This window comes from Monodon monoceros, unplaced genomic scaffold (genome assembly GCF_005190385.1).
Source record: "Monodon monoceros isolate NGI ecotype Baffin Bay Population unplaced genomic scaffold, NGI_Narwhal_1 Super_Scaffold_10, whole genome shotgun sequence".
NCBI classification, from domain to species: domain Eukaryota; kingdom Metazoa; phylum Chordata; class Mammalia; order Artiodactyla; family Monodontidae; genus Monodon; species Monodon monoceros.
This window is the reverse complement of record NW_021703766.1, coordinates 14,725,035-14,741,701: the sequence shown is the minus strand read 5'-3', so window position 1 is coordinate 14,741,701 and position 16,667 is coordinate 14,725,035. Positions and strand designations below refer to the sequence as shown.

Below are 16,667 nucleotides of genomic sequence, written 5' to 3'. Positions count from 1 at the left end.
GCCCCGCTCAGCTCCGAGAGCCTGGTTGGGTGCTCACGCGCGGGCGCAATCCCCGTGTGCTCGCCCGCCCGCCCGCCCGCCCGCCTCCTGGCGTCTTCGCTGCGCTTTGCGGAGGCTCAGCCGAATCTGGTTGGGTCGCTTCGCAGAGCTTTCCTGCATCCTGCAATCTGGAGAGAAGACTAACTGTATGTTGATTCTTCGATTCTAAGCCACACTCACCAGTTTTTTTGTCATTTAAGTTAAACATGCTATTGATAGTGTTTGTGCTTTAGATAAAGCATGGGTTGAATATATACCGGGCACTAAAAAGGGTTGAAATGATTTACAGCGCTGTGTAAGATACCTGAGTTGACTTTAAAAGAAGATTCCTTGAGCATCAGGTTTCACTTTTTTAAAATGCCTAAAACATATGTATGTATGTTTGTAAGGATATTGGGAAATTAAGACTGTGAACTTCGAAAAGTGAAAGTGTCCTGCACCCAAACTGTTCCATTGCAGCCCAGACTTGGACTCCTCTGCTCAGAAATCTTCCCCCCAAATTGCAAACTCTTATTTTCTTGGCGTTTGAAACAATTCAGTTTTCTAGTTTCAGTTCCCACTACTGTCCCTCTAGCCCCCCCACAAAGAGAGCATTATTTCTTTCTCTGTATAAATGCCTTCCACTGTCTCACCTCCATGCATTTACTCTCGTGGACGCTTCTGCCAAGATGCCTGTTCCGTTTTCCTAGACATGGACACCCTTATATGTTCAAGTGCTGGAAATACATCTTCATCTGAACCTTCACAGATTTAAGCTATACCTCTGTAGTGGAACTTTATTAACTACACTTGTTACGTCTTTTCTCCCCTAATTAGACTGTAAACTGTTTGAAAGTAGGGACCATACTATATTTCATCGTACCAGTTGTTTATTGCATTGGTTTTCAAACTGAGGGATGTGTTCTTGGGGTTTACACTTCAGAGGATTTTTGATTTTGGTGTCCACTTCCACAATGATTTTTTTAAAGTAATGTAAGCATCATTTGGACCATTTGGATAACCAACTGAACCCTGAAAGCTGCTAGGAAATTTCAGTGCCCACATTTATTTGTATTTGTGATCTCATTTTGGTGCCAAGAAAGAGAACTGGCTAAAATACATAGATGATGGATGTGCTACAGGTGAAGATCAAATGACATGCTCTATGAACAGAGGTTATTTATTTTATTTATTTATTTTTGGCTACGTTGGGTCTTCGTTGCTGCATGCGGGCTTTCTCTAGTTGCTGTGAGCGGGGGCTACTCTTCGTTGTGGTGCACGGTCTTCTCATTGCGGTGGCTTCTCTTGTTGCGGAGCACGAACTCTAGGCGCGCAGGTTTCAGTAGTTGTGGCTCGTGAGCTCTAAAGCGCAGGCTGAGTAGTTGTGGTGCACGGGCTTAGTTGCTCCGCGGCATGTGGGATTTTCCCGGACCGAGGCTCGAACCCATTTCCCCTATACTGGCAGGCGGATTCTTAACCACTGCGCCACCAGGGAAGCCCTGGACAAAGGTTTTCAGCAAATTAATTAAAGAAAAGTGGTGAGAGAATTGATTCTTCCCTACAGTACGAAGTAGCGTGAATGACAAAATCAAAAGAACCTGTGCAGTCGTAGGCCAGAGCTGTGTTTATCTGCTAAGTGGCTATTTAGTTTGGCAAAATTTGAATTTCATTGGTTTTCAGTTTTGTTTAATTTCTATTCATTCTTTCATCAAATATTTATTCTTTGGCTTTTATGATTATGTAAGAGCTTTAGGAGAGAGATTACGCCTAGGTTTGTGTATAAATGTATTTAAGAAACAATACGATAATTTAAATCCATCGTAGGGGGTCTGCAAGAATGGTTTTCTTTAAAAAAAAAATACATTACTAAATTTTTAGCAACACTGACTTAGATATTCATCGTCCTCTATCCCCTTACAGCTTAGACTTAGCAAATAAAGATCTATTATAAAGTTAAAGGTATAGCCGGTTGTGTAGACACAGGTGGTGCTACCCTAGCTGTGAAGGCCCATTGCTTTATTGATCTCTGGCATTTGTTTTCAGCTTATAGGAACTCCACCTGGGTCCTTAAAACCTTTTGTCTCCTTGACAAATTATTACCAATTTCTAAAAGAATAATACTAATAAGATAAACCCACCAAGAATGTATTTAAAGGACCAGGCAGCTGCTGAGCCCCAACACGTTTTTTAAAATTTATTTTATTTTATTTTTTATTTTTGGCTGCGTTGGGCCTTCGTTGCTGCGCGTGGGCTTTCTCTAGTTGCGGCGAGCAGGGGCTACTCCTCTTTGCGGTGCGCGGGCTTCTCATTGCGGCGGCTTCTCCCGCGGAGCACGGGCTCTAGGCGCGCGGGCTTCAGTAGCTGTGTGAGCCTCTACACTTCTCATGTGCACAGTGCACAGAGAAAATGTTCTTCAAAGGAAGAACCTGGCTTTGGTTATACATCACAACAGGTATCGTTCTAGGAAATGAGCTGGATAGCCCAGAGCAACATGGAGAACATAATTGTTATCAGCTTAACAGGTTTCATTGCAGCTTTCAGGAAGCAGAAGATTACTGTCGTGCTCAGAGAGGACACCCTGCTTTCACTTGGAACCAGGAGGTTCAAGACCTCCTCCGGGACTTTCCGGAAGAAGGAAAGAAGTGGTAGGTTGGGGAAAATTTAACGCTGCTGGGAAAACATCAAGAAAAAACAACCCAGGTAAGGCTCTGAGGTTTAGCGTTTGTGAAGGAAACTTCCTTACTTATACTCTGAGACAAGAGAAGGAAAAAAAATTAAATCTTTCCCCTTTTGTATACAGAAAAAGCAATCACTTCACTTTGTTACCATCATTCCTCTGAAATATCTTCACTTTTGTGCTCCAGCCTTGGTTTGTCTGTGTCAGAAAAATGATGAGATTTTTCTCAGAGCCTCTCTAAAGTTAACTTACCTGCTATTTCACTAAAAGTGTCGTGCGAGATTCTGAAATGGGAATCCTTTTACGGTCACTTTTTTTTCCTGGTAAATATCTCTTTATCATTCTCTGCCCCACATTTCCTAACAGAACCTTGGAGAGAAATTATTTGCCTCTTGTCTTTCTTACACAGATATTTTCAAAATTATGCACCATAATCCTGTGGTCTTAGAGAAAAATCCAAGGCGTTATTATATCATCTTCATTGACGTCTAGGTAAATTAATACTAAGCCTTGTGATAATGCATAATATGAAAAAATAAACTATAATTTGTTGGGGGGGCAATCCTAAATTTCCATCTATTGGAAGCTAGCAGGATTTGGTCTTCATAGTTATATTTTTCTAAATGTTCGACTTTTGAGTATGAGCCTCATCTGGGTCTGGTCTCCCTGCAGCAGATGTCACAGCCCACTGGGCCCCCACGCCCACCTGCATTTACCTGTTCCGAAACCCCAGTCGGATCTCGTCAAAAGTGGACTTGTGCTCACTGGGGCGTTAGTTCATTTGCCAGGCTGTTAAGTGATGAGACCACATGCTGCCAAAGACCTAATTGTCACAAACTGATTGTAAACAAGGAGAATGTGTGAGAGCAGTAGGTAAAGAGTCTGAGTGATGGACGGGAGAGGCTTCCTCCTGCAGCCCCTCTGGTAGTTGGGCAGAGCCGTTCCTTGACGTTCCCTTCACTTCCTGACTTGGTGGGCTGTGGGAGAAAGTGGACTGATAAACCCCATTAACCACATGTACCCCTCCAGTCCTTTTAGCATTTGGGCTTTAGGGGGAAGAACAGGAAACAAAGGAGGAACACAGAGTACAGTGGAATATAGGGGAGCTTGTTATCATTTAGAGGTTTGCCTCTTCAGAGGTAGGAGGTGAGAATTAAGCAGGGGGTGTGCGTAGTTGCGGTTTTTCTTCAATTAACGTTCTTCATGCAGTAGTCACAAAGCATTTGTTCATAGCTCAGTGAATTGACAGAGAATTCTGAGAATTCTCAATGATGTCTCAGACTGTTTAGGTAAAAATTTTGTTGCACTTTTTTTAAAAAAAATCACAAATACATTCTTATTAAAATATACAGCAGCTCTGGATGCTTCATAAAACAGAATACATTGCAATATTTCTCTATTACAAGAAAAAAAATCACCTTCCTCAAATACTGGCTATTGAAAGGACGCAGTATTTCGAAGTAATATATTTCTAGCTTCAGACCTCTCCTTCGTCACCCTTTCAAGCTCTTTGTGATATCTTTGTCCCTTTTGCCATGATAACATGCATGCTATTTTAAAAAATTAATTTGTATCAGAGTATAGTGGCTTTACAAAGTTGTGTTAGTTTCTGCTGTAAGCATGCTATTGTTAATGAGGCCAAGGCTGTGAGCATAATCTCTGCACAAGTCAAGTGCCCAAGTGTTTCGTTCTTACAAACTGCATCCCTAGAACTGGCAGCCATCTTACAACTGTGCGCTTTTCTCATCATCACAGGAGTTTATTTCGCCAGACCCATCTCCAGGATTGGAAAAACAACCCCTAATGTAGTCTAAATAGTGTTGATTATCCATCCATTTTTCACTCTCCAAGAATTGAGCTTTTAGACTTTCTCAGTTACTCTTGGTTTTGGAGTGAAGATGCATTTCCCGGTATTTTTCACGTACTGGCAAGAGATTTCTGCTGTAGAACATAGAAAGTTTGTGCAGAAGAAAATCTTGGACAAAAAGAATTCTGTTCAATTTACCCAAGCCAGTTCTGTAAATTCTGAGTCTATGTTCCGATAATGAGAGGAAGTAGGTCACTGCGGTGAAGAGCTGGAGCTGTGGAGTCGGGCTTCCTGGGTTCCCATCTTGTTTCTGCGACCCTGGGCAAGCAGCTTAACCTCCATGCAGCCCAGTGTCCTTCCAAGGATGGTTATGAGGATTAAGTAAGACAATACAAATAAGGTATTAGAACAATTCGCGGCATACTATAGCAATTATTACTGTTAACGTTATTGTGCAGTTTCAATTTTTTGTTCAAAGTTTACCTTCTGCTTCTAGATAGCTTCACATTCATGTCAAAGGTGAAAACACTTTTGGAGATCCAATATTGGTATTAAGCATTATTATCAGAGTGTTTATACATCTTATTATGAATTTAAGAAATGCCTCTTCCAAAATAAGATGCTGGTAGGAGAAGTATTTGTAAATGTTCAAATACTTAACGTTCAAAAAAGAAGTCTGATGCTTCATATTGTACAATATTACTTCAGATACTTACTGAGTTTTTCAACATTTGAATAGTTGAACTCATTTTTCATTTACTTTAAAAATAAAAACACTTAAAGCTCACATGTAAGAGCATTAAGAAATTGGAACAGTAAACAAGTTGGAATAAAAAGTAACAGTTTGTGTTAAAAGTGGTGTTACAAGAGGAATATTAACCCTATTACAAGTGCCAAGACAGCCGTACTGGTTGTGAAAACTTTGAAATACTTCCATGCCATTGGTAAAGTAAAGTAATATTATAAACTCATTACTTCAAACTAACGATCATAGGATGATATGACAGCCATTGATAAATGGAGATCTATCCTAGGGACATCTGAAAAATATTTTTAGACCTATCTGCCATTCTGGCTAAGGTCACAGTGTTGCACATCCTTTGAAACACTCTGTGCTTTAGGAGAAGCATCAGCATATCATTAGCTTAAATTACATACTTGCTACTACTTCTGAATCATGTAGCTTTGACTCTGGTTTTGTTGTTAGTGTGTTATAGCTCTTGTTTAAGTAGTACATGCGTGATGTTTTGATATTTATAAATTCAATAGTTTGTAATAAAATATGAAACACAAGTTCCCACAATCCCTAATGAAAAAATGGATCTAGGGAATAATCACCAATGGCTGCTAGACTAATAGTTATTAGTTGTCACACAGGCATTATGTGACTCCTGATGGAAGTACTTGACACCACCTACTAAGTATTCTTATAGAAAGTAGAACTTGAATCTGACTTAAGCCTCTAGAGCCAACCAGTTTATAAAAAGTCAGAACCGAGAACATGTGAGATGGCACCATGGGAATACAGTCATCAAAATCCAGAACTGGGAAGCTTTACAGGATAAACAACTCAGGTTTTAACAATAAAGACATCGCAAGATTGAGGGGAGAGAATGAGGAGGAAGTGGGAAAGGGCCACCCAGGAGAGTGGAAGTGAGAATAGACTGAGGGAAATACTTCGATTACCAGGCAGGGTGAAGGCAGGCCCCTCGTAGTTCATGATCCTGAATTTAAGCTGAGATGTAGTCAACGGGGTTGTATGATTTCTCCAGCCACGTTCAGCAGCGTGATAAGAAACAGCAAGTATACACAGAGAGGCACATTCAAGAATGCTGTTGCCCACCTTCTGAACTCTTTAATCTCTACCAATAAGAATTACCGAATACAAAGGAGAATCTTATGCTTAGAATGTAATTTCCTAAAGTAAACTTAATTCTCTGTCTTCTCACTGTTGACCCAATTGGTGGACCTAATTTTGAGATGTTGTGACTGTGCTCCAGAGCAAAAGACCTACTTCAGAATTCCTACATTGTTGTTCTTTTAAAAAACAACTGGATAGTTATCTTTAATTTGTTTTCTTTAACATATGTTTTAATTATCACATATGTGCATGTACTGATTATTTTACAGACTACCACCTAACGTTTTATCCTATAAGTTAACTTTTGCATTGGCCTCCAAATAGATGCCTTTTCAGACCAAGATGCCAGTTATGAAAGAAATGGGAATAATTCTCATTCACATAGGAAACCCAAAAGGACAAAAAGAGAAGTCACAATACCGAGAAACAAAATGACCTCAGGTAATGTGTAGTGAAATCAATTCCACCCTTAAGGGATGCACAAGACTTAATTAATGCCGAAATGTGTCCACATCACGGGTAGTCAGTAAATATTCTTTACATTCTATTTTGTCTGATCTTAATATTGCAGTGTTTGCTTTCATTTTTTAAAATTTATTTGTTTTTATTTTTGGCTGTGTTGGGTCATCGTGCTGTGCGTGGGCTTTCTTTAGTTGTGACGAGCAGGGGCTATTCTTTGTTGCGGTGTACGGGCTTCTCATTGTGGTGGCTTCCCTTATTGCAGAGCATGGGCTCTAGGCGCGCGGGCTTCAGTAGTTGTGGCACGTGGGCTCAGTAGTTGTGGCTCGCAGCCTGTAGAGTGCAGGCTCAGTAGTTGTGGCGCCCGGGCTTAGTTGCTCCGCAGCATGTGGGATCTTCCTGGACCAGGGCTCGAACCCATGTCCCCTGCAGTGGCAGGTAGATTCTTAACCACTGTTCCACCAGGGAAGCCCTAAGAAAAGTTTTTTTCCCACAAAAGTTTCCATCAAAAGAGTCGTGTTAAAGCCCTTGCAAAGTCTTTCATATCGTGGTATTCTCCCTTTTTTAAAAAAAAAATTTTGAAAAACAAATACTATTTGGGGAAAATGCCTGGGTATGAAATGACCTCAATCAATATCAATGTTGGCTAAGGATCTAGGGTTTCCCTGGTGGCGCAGTGGTTGAGAATCCACCTGCCAGTGCAGGGGACACGGGTTCGAGCCCTGGTCCAGGAAGATTCCACATGCTGTGGAGCACCTAAGCCCACGCGCCACAACTACTGAGCCTGTGCTCTAGAGCCCGCGAACCACAACTACTGACCCCACGTGCCACAACTACTGAGCCCACGCACTTAGAGCCCGTGCTCTGCAACAGGAGAAGCCACGGCAATGAGAAGCCCGCGCACCGCAACGAAGAATAGTCCCCGCTCGCCGAAACTAGAGCAAAGCCCGCACGCAGCAACGAAGACCCAACGCAGCCAAAAATAAATAAAATAAATAAATTTTTTAAAAACTCTTTAAAAAAATAAAATAATAAAAATAAAGTGGATCTAGTGATATTCTTAGGGGTGGCAGCGCACAACTTCAAGGGTTGGGTGTCCTTGTCAACAAGCCCCTTAAGTATCCTTTAAAAAAGCAATTTAGAAGGTGTGATTGTTGCAGAGATATTCTCTCATCTAGAGAGAATATGTATCTAAAGAACAAATGTAAAAATCAGCTTTTCTGGATACTTTGTAAATGAGTACTTGTGAGTTAGGGAAAAAAGATAGTGATAGAATTAGACCGAAGTAAAGATGAGATATTTTGGAAAACCTAAATAATTCTGAAATTTCTTCTGGTTATAATGAAAGCAGTGATGTTGAAGATGCATTTGAAAAGTTTGAGTAAAGCTATGTCATGAAATTGAGTTTCAGAAGAGCAAAGCTTCTAAATTAATATACTACTTTGTATAACGTGATTTTAATTATGCCTTTGTAAAACTAAATTACTGAATTAAATAAGTAGACATTTGTTTTACATACATCCTTCAAGTTTATATAGTCAAATTTGCTCAAAAATAACTTTAAAAAAATCTCATTGAGAAAGGAGGTCACCTTATATTTATGTATTTGGGGTCCTTTAAAAAATTTTGTGTCACTTTGCTTTAGGTGTGTGCCTACTAAATTTCATGTAAATGCATCTAATTATTTCACTCACTGAGAATATTTTTATAGTAGAGTTTATCATATTCAACTTTATTTTAATAACATGTCATTCCTTGCCTTGTTCTGTGCTTTCTGGTTCTAACGCTTCCTTGCTTTTGTCTTTTGTTGAAATTTTGTTCTTCAGTAGTCTTGTGTTAATTATTTACCTTCAAGAAGTTTTTTTTTTTTAAACACATTCTTATGTTTTTCTAGTTGTCGGGCTTAGGAATGAAACAGTCTCTTGAAATCCCCTCATCTGGTTATAGAATTATAGTACAGGTTAGTTTTTTCACCTCCCTACCCTCACTCACTAGATCTTGTTAGGATATTCTGTGGGTTTTATTCAGGTTATTGTTATAGTAAATAATTATTTTTATACTATACGACTTAACACTTGTTTCATGCTTTTATGAAAGCCAGATTTCCAACAATAATTTAGAATTTATTTCTGTTTTAACTGGTTTCGTATTTATCACCAGCCACTTTGTACCATAACTTCCCACTTCCGAGTTCTTAGTTTCGTTTCATCTCTATTCCAATTGTTTTTTCAAGAAAGATCTATTGGTGGAAATATTTTGGGAGCTTGTGAATAATCAAAAGGGGTCTTTCTTGTCCCTTCCTAATGTTAAAGGAAAACTTTCCCCAGACAATCTACTGATCTAGTAAGCTTTTATTCAGTGACTCATGAGTTGGGCAACATCCACCCTAGCAGACAGAAAGGATCTCTTAAGAGCTGTACAAGGGGAGAGATTTTTATAGACAGAGATGAGCAGGAGCAAGGAGGTTATACTGGGCATTTACTAAGTGGTTAAAGCAAGTTTACTTATAAGGAGCAAAGGGAAGTGATGGAGCTGGGTTATGTAACTTGTACTGGGCAGGCAGCCACTGACTGGTTGACTTTGGCCTTCCCTTCCTGGAAGAGCTGTTTGCTGATGCGGGGCTTAGCATGAGTGACTCCATCTTGGGCCTGATCTGGTTACTTTAACACCAGTGAGGCATATGTTAGCAGGGTGTACAGTTAAAAGGTAGGATCAGTTGCTGTAACAAAGGCCAAAATGGTAGCTTAAACAAAATAGAAGTTCATTTCTCTTTTACATAACAGTCTGAGTAAGAGGCCTAAGGCTGAAAGGATCAGTGGTTTACAGGACCCAAGCTCTTCCTTGTTCTGCCATCATCAACTTGTAGCATCCATCTCAGGTCTATAAAAGCTGTTTTATCACCCTGCACTCTATGTTCACATTCCAGCAAGTGGGAAGGAGAGAGGGGTGGGGTGGGGACTGATCCTTTTTTTCTTTTTTAAGGGCACAGCCTGGAAATTGCATCTACTACTTCTCATATCCTATTGGCCAGGACCTGATCACATGTCCACACCACTGCAAGCAAGGAGGGCTGGGAAACGTAGTCCTTAACTGGACTGCCATGTTCTCATGGAAGGAAGGGAGAACATAGTAGAGAATAACCAACACTCTACAATGAAAGTGATGCAATTCTTTCCTCACAGTCTTCCCCCTCAAAACTCTGTAGACATCATTGTCTTTTGGCACTTAATGCCATAGTGGAAAAGATTAAGGCTAGCCACTCCCCCTTTTTTTTCTGGTAGCCTTTTTTTCCCATATCAGATTGCTTGTAGAATTTTTTAATCCTTGTGCTACAGAAACTTTTTTTTAGCATGCATCTAGGTTACTTTTCACCGATTTTGCCTAGAATGTGATGTGGCATATATACATCTTTCTTGGCTTATGAAAGTTTTATTCAATTCTGCCCACTTATCCCTTCTATCTCATTTGCTCTGGTTTTGTCCCTGAGCAATACCAGTTATCTATGTGCTATCCTGCTGGCTTCTGTCCTCCATATCTTTCCTGTCATTCTTTTAAGTGAAACGATGGTTTCCTATTTATCACTCTTTCTGGTACATTCTGAAAGAACTCCTGACATTTATCCTGCGTACCACTGATTTGACTTTTCCACCTCAGTTCTGTCCTGTATTACCTCCAACATGGATCTTAATTTTTCTGTAGCATTTTTGGTTTTCTTGAAATCCTCTGCCATTTATTTCTCTTTTAATCTATCTCATTCTTATGCATATTAGCTTCAGTTGGTTTATCTTTAAGATTCTCTGTTTCACGGTACAGCCAAAAAAAGAAGACTTTGTTTCATTTAAGGATGTTAAACAGCTTTCTGAAATATTCTTCTGGATTTTGCTGTTGATGATTTTCAGAGCTACACTTTCCTCTGTGTCCTTTGGAGTCAATTCCCAGGTTCTAAAGTGCTATTCATAGGCTCCATTTTATTCTTTGTTTTTTCCCTTATCTTTTAAGGCAAGATCTGTCAAAACGCATTTGTCTAAGACTAAGAAATTGTATCACCCTAAATTCAGCAGCCTGTTGGCTTATTTAGTGGTCATAACCCCTTCTCAGATCGACAGTTGAAGTTCTGGGTTAGTTTGCTGTTCTCAGCAAGCTGTCAACCTAATGACCCTAATCTGAGGTGAGGTTTTACTCAGCTCTACATACATTGCTTTAATTTTCACATCGTTGGATATTATTGCACCGGTTCTCAAGATGAGAGAACTAAGAGGTTAAGTCATTTGCTCAAGGCTTCATAGTTACAGTGAAAGGCAAACCAGCTCTGGACCCCAGATTTTTGACTTGTAGAATCCAGTTTCTGTTTTCAGTCCTCCATCCTGTTAGTCAGTCTTCTGGCTTGTCTACAGATGTATCAACAGTGGGAAATGATCACTGTGGTTTCCTATATAAGACAATTTGTGTTGTTTTTAGCCGTGAATAATCCTCAAGTAAAATAGAAATATTTCTATCCTAAAACTTTTCCTTGAGCTTCATTGACTTTCTTTTTCCTATATGACTTTCCTTTTTCCGCTCATCTTTCAACCACATGTCACCAACCTGCTCTTGCTAGTCTGATAAGTACTGACCTTCACAGTGCACATCTTGAAATATTATTCTTTTTGTCATTCTTGGTGGGTCCTGGCAGAACTCTACTGTCTCGTAGAGGGCTCTGGATATAATTTTTGAAGAAGGAAAGGAAAGTACTTAAGTGCAGGAAAGAATCAGGTTTGGTGGATGCTTTATTAAAGAAAATTTGAAAGCCTCTGTTTGGCTTTCATGTTGGTATAGTTAGCATTTGTTTGTTGGTTGTTGGTTTATTCCCTGCTTCATCCCAAAAAAGGACTTGTGGCATCTTACCAAAATATATGCAATGCAATAAAATTTAATAATTCTTTTAGGGGCTTCCCCGGTGGTGCAGTCGTTGAGAGTCCGCCTGCCGATGCAGGGGACGCAGGTTCGTGCCCCAGTCCAGGAGGATCCCACGTGCCGCAGAGCGGCTGGGCCCGTGAGCCATGACCGCTGAGCCTGTGCGTCCAGAGCCTGTGCTCCACAATGGGAGAGGCCACAACAGTGAGAGGCCCACGCAAAAAAAATTTTTTTAAATAAATAAAATTAATTATTTTAAACGGGGAAAAAGAAAGAAATCTGAGTGAAAGGAAAATAAGTGTAGGACCTCTGCATAATCTATAAATTTCACCTTCAAGAGAATTCCCTGGCAGACCAGTGGTTAGGGCTCCATGCTTCCACTGTAGGGGGCACGGGTTCAATCCCTGGTCAGGGAATTAAAATCCCGCAAGCCACTCAGCATGGCCAAAAAAAAAAAATTCACCTTCAAGAAATTTCTCAGCCTTCTTGCCTCTGTGTCCTGCATAGAAACCTTTTAGTGGATGTCTAAATATAGGTGCATATTTATTTGATCCAACATTAACTGCAAAATGTAAGTTTTCCAGCAACATAAAAGAGAACAGGGGTGAAATAAATACCCCTTAAAGCAGCATTTCCCAAGTGATATTCTGTAAGATAACAACCAACATTCTTAAAATGTTGCCAGAAGGAAGGAAAAGGTTTTTGACCTTAGGACTTCTCAGAGCCTTTCATGTGCTGAAGCCTAACCACTGCGCACCGTCTCCGAGCGCCCGTCATCTCCCATCTACACTGTGCATGTGCCTCCTCCTGATCTCCCTGCTTCCAGGCCTGGCCCCTTGCTGTCCCTTCTCAACCCAGCAGTCCGAGGGGGTCCAGCACAATCAGATCATCCTGCTGCTCCTCAGAGCCCCCAAGTATTTTCCTATCTCATGCAGAGTAAAATCATACTCTTCTTGATTGCCTGACATGACATGCTCTCTCCACCCCCGTCCCTTCCTCCCACCCCACCCCAGGATCTTCCTGGCCTCCCCCAATTCCCCCTTTTGCTCCTTGTTCCTCAAACAAAGCCAGCAGGCTGTGGCCTCAGGGCCTTTGCACCCCTCAAATGTCCATCTCCAATGTATTGGCAGAGCTCTCTCTCTCCCTATATCCAACTGTCAGCAAAAATGCCCTCTCCTGATAGCTGAGCACCCTTTCTCTTCATCTGCTTACCTTTGTTTTTTTGTTTTTTACTGTACTTTATTCAGTACACGATACAATTTGTGTATCTGTCACCATCACAAAAATGGAGGCTCCGTGAGGGCAAGAACTTGGCTTGTTTTGTTCATTGCTGTATCTTCAGTTCCCCAGAACATTGCGTCACATAGTAGATGTTTAATTATAATTTAGTGAATGGTTGACAGTAAGCCCAGTAATATAAATTGTGAATTTTAAAGAGGGTACTATGGTGTGCCACTTTCTCAAAACTGTGAGCGCACAGGATCTTTTTGAGAGAAATGCCTGTTACTACTTCACAGGGCATGGGGGTTCTAGAACACTTTTAGAAATACTGCCTTAATTATTCATCATTTGATATAATCATATTCAGCCTTTTCCTTTGCATATTTTAATCTTTTAGTCCAAGACCCCGCGCCATTCCATCAGCCCATTTCCTTCAATATCACCTGGAGTCACACCACAGGGAGTATCAGTCATGCCTGTACCTACCAGCCAGCCTCTCCCTGTGCCACCAGAGCTCACCAGGCCTGCATCTGTAACACATGCTGGAAAAGCTCCAGTAGAAATAACTTCAAGCCCCAAAGAGGACTCACATTCCAGGTGTCTTCACCACTCATCCACAAGCATCATTTCAGAACACATCTGATCAGGTAAATATGGAAAATTGAAGTCACAACTTGGGTACCCTTGTGACCCTGAAAAAACACTTTTACTCTTTCCTTCTAATATGGTGATGTTTCAAGAAAATGATGCTGGAAAGGAGCCAGGTTCACCCTTTACCTCTAGAGCGGAACCTAAGAATGCCTGACAGCTGATGGGGTTCAGGGCAGGCTGCCCCAGAATGTGCCACTGTGGCACGAGGATTATTTCAAGCCGAAGATGGTGAAGGCCCAACGAACTCAAGAAGAGCTTTTTTTTTTTTTTTTTGTGGTACGCGGGCCTCTCACTGTTGTGGCCTCTCCTGTTGAGGAGCACAGGCTCCGGACGCACAGGCTCAGCGGCCATGGCTCACGGGCCCAGGTGCTCCGCGGCATGTGGGATTTTCCCGGACCAGGGCACAAACCCGTGTCCCCTGCATCGGCAGGCGGACTCTCAACAACGGCGCCACCAGGGAAGCCAAGAAGAGCTTTTTACCTCCCTCTTAATTGCCAAAAAGAAATTAGATAGGGAGCCTGTACCAGGAAGAGAGCTATTACCAAAGATAACTTTTCTTGCATTAGAAACACATCTCCACATGGTGTGGCAAACTATTTGTTTACCAGACCTTTCCTCTTCTCATCTTCTGTGAAATGTCTTCCTCCCCTTTGATGTCCCAGACCCCTACCCACTTCTCCTTAGCTCAGGATGGCAGCTAAACCTCAATAGCCTGTCCTTGAGTCTCCCATCTTTGGGACTCCCATACATACGTAATTAAATTTCTTTTTCTTTTGTTAATCTGTCTTATGTCAACTTAAAAATTACTAGACCAGCCAAAGGACCTGGAAGGGAAGAAGGGAAAAGTGTTCCTCCCCTAACAAACAAGCCTATATCCCAATTAAAAGCAAAAACTAAATAAGTCCATGAAAATATTCCACAATGGGTTTTATACCCATTTCAGGATTTAATGTCTTCTTTTTTTAATTTATCTTTTTATACAGCAGGTCCTTATTAGTCATCGATTTTATACACATCAGTGTATACATGTCAATCCCAATTGCCCACTTCATCACACCACCACCACCACCACCACCCCGCGGCTTTCCCCCCTTGGTGTCCATACGTTTGTTCTCTACATCTGTGTCTCAGTTTCTGGCCTGCAAATCGGTTCGTCTGTACCATTTTTCTAGGTTCCACATATATGCATTAATATACGGTGTTTGTTTTTCTCTTTCTGACTTAGTTCACTCTGCAGTACGCGGGCCTCTCACTGTTGTGGCCTCTCCCGTTGCGGAGCACAGGCTCCGGACGCGCAGGCCCAGCGGCCATGGCTCACGGGCCCAGCCGCTCCACGGCATGTGGGATCTTCCCGAACCGGGGCACGAACCCGTGTCTCCTGCATCAGCAGGCGGACTCTCAACCACTGCGCCACCAGGGAAGCCCAGTTCACTCTGTATGACAGTCTCTGGATCCATCCACATCTCTACAAATGACCCAATTTTGTTCCTTTTTATGGCTGAGTAATATTCCATTGTATATATGTACCACGTCTTCTTTATCCAGTCATCTGTCGATGGACACTTAGGTTGCTTCCATGTCCAGGCTATTGTAAATAGTGCTGCAATGAACACTGGGGTGCACGTGTCTCTTTGAATTATGGTTTTCTCAGGGTATATGCCCAGTAGTGGGATTACTGGGTCATACGGTACTTCTATTTTTAGTTTTTTAAGGAACCTCCATACTGTTCTCCATAGTGGCTGTATCAATGTACATTCCCACCAGCAGTGCAAGAGGGTTCCCTTTTCTCCACACCCTCTCCAGCATTTATTATTTCTAGATTTTTTGATGGTGGCCATTCTGACTGGTGTGAGGTGATACCTCATTGTAGTTTTGATTTGCATTTCTCTAATAATTAGTGATGTTGAGCAGCTTTTCATGTGCTTCTTGGCCATCTGTCTTCTTTGGAGAAATGTCTATTTAGGTCTTCTGCCCATTTTTGGATTGGGTTGTTTGTTTTTTAAATATTGAGCTGCATGAGCTGTTTAGATATTTTGGAGATTAATCCTTTGTCCATTGAGTCATTTGCAAATATTTTCCCCCGTTCTGAGGGTTGTCTTTTCGTCTTGTTTATGGTTTCCTTTGCTGTGCAAAAGCTTTGAAGTTTCTTTAGGTCCCATTTGTTTATTTTTGTTTTTATTTCCATTACTCTAGGAGGTGGATCAAAAAAGATCTTGCTGTGATTTATGTCAAAGAGTGTTCTTCCTGTTTTCCTCTAAGAGTTTTATAGTGTCCAATCTTACATTTAGGTCTCGAATCCATTTTGAGTTTATTTTCGTGTATGGTGTTAGGGAGGGTTCTAATTTCATTCTTTTACATGTAGCTGTCCAGTTTTCCCAGCACCACTTATTGAAGACACTGTCTTTTCTCCATTGTATATCCTTGCCTCCTTTGTCATAGATTAGTTTACCATAGGTGCGTGGGTTTATCTCTGGTCTTTTTATCTTGTTCCATTGATCTGTTCCTCTTTTTGTGCCAGTACCATATTGTCTTGATTACTGTACCTTTGTAGTATAGTCTGAAGTCAGGGAGTCTGATTCCTCCAGCTCCGTTTTTTTCCCTCAAGACTGCTTTGACTATGCGGGGTCTTTTGTGTCTCGATACAAATTTTAAGATTTTTTGTTCTAGTTCCGTAAAAAATGCCATTGGTAATTTGAGAGGGATAGCATTGAACCTGTAGATTGCTTTGGGTAGTATAGTCATTTTCACAATATTGATTATTCCAATCCAAGAACATGGTATATCTCTCCATCTGTTGGTATCATCTTTAATTTCTTTCATCAGTGTCTTATCGTTTTCTGCATACAGGTCTTTTGTCTCCCTAGGAAGGTTTATTCCTAGGTATTTGATTCTTTTTGTTGCAGTGGTAAATGGGAGTGTTTCCTTAATTTCTCTTTCAGATATTTCACCATTAGTGTATAGGAATGCAAGAGATTTCTGTGCATTAATTTTGTATCCTCCAACTTTACCAAATTCATTGATTAGCCCTAGTAGTTTTCTGGTAGCATCTTTAGGATTCTCTATGTATAGTATCATGTCAT

The 16,667-nt window shown here is 41.0% G+C and overlaps 1 protein-coding gene across 1 annotated transcript in view; it reads left to right on the top strand.

The window, feature by feature from the left end:
• The first annotated feature begins 2,424 nt into the window (after window positions 1-2,424).
• PKD1L3 (polycystin 1 like 3, transient receptor potential channel interacting) overlaps window positions 2,425-16,667 on the top strand; it is a 56,384-nt gene continuing 42,141 nt past the window's right edge. The window contains 6 exon segments of the mRNA XM_029205635.1: window positions 2,425-2,718; window positions 5,371-5,446; window positions 6,688-6,804; window positions 13,334-13,384; window positions 13,419-13,528; window positions 13,530-13,583. Of these exon segments, the coding sequence (XP_029061468.1) occupies window positions 2,425-2,718; window positions 5,371-5,446; window positions 6,688-6,804; window positions 13,334-13,384; window positions 13,419-13,528; window positions 13,530-13,583 (702 nt within the window).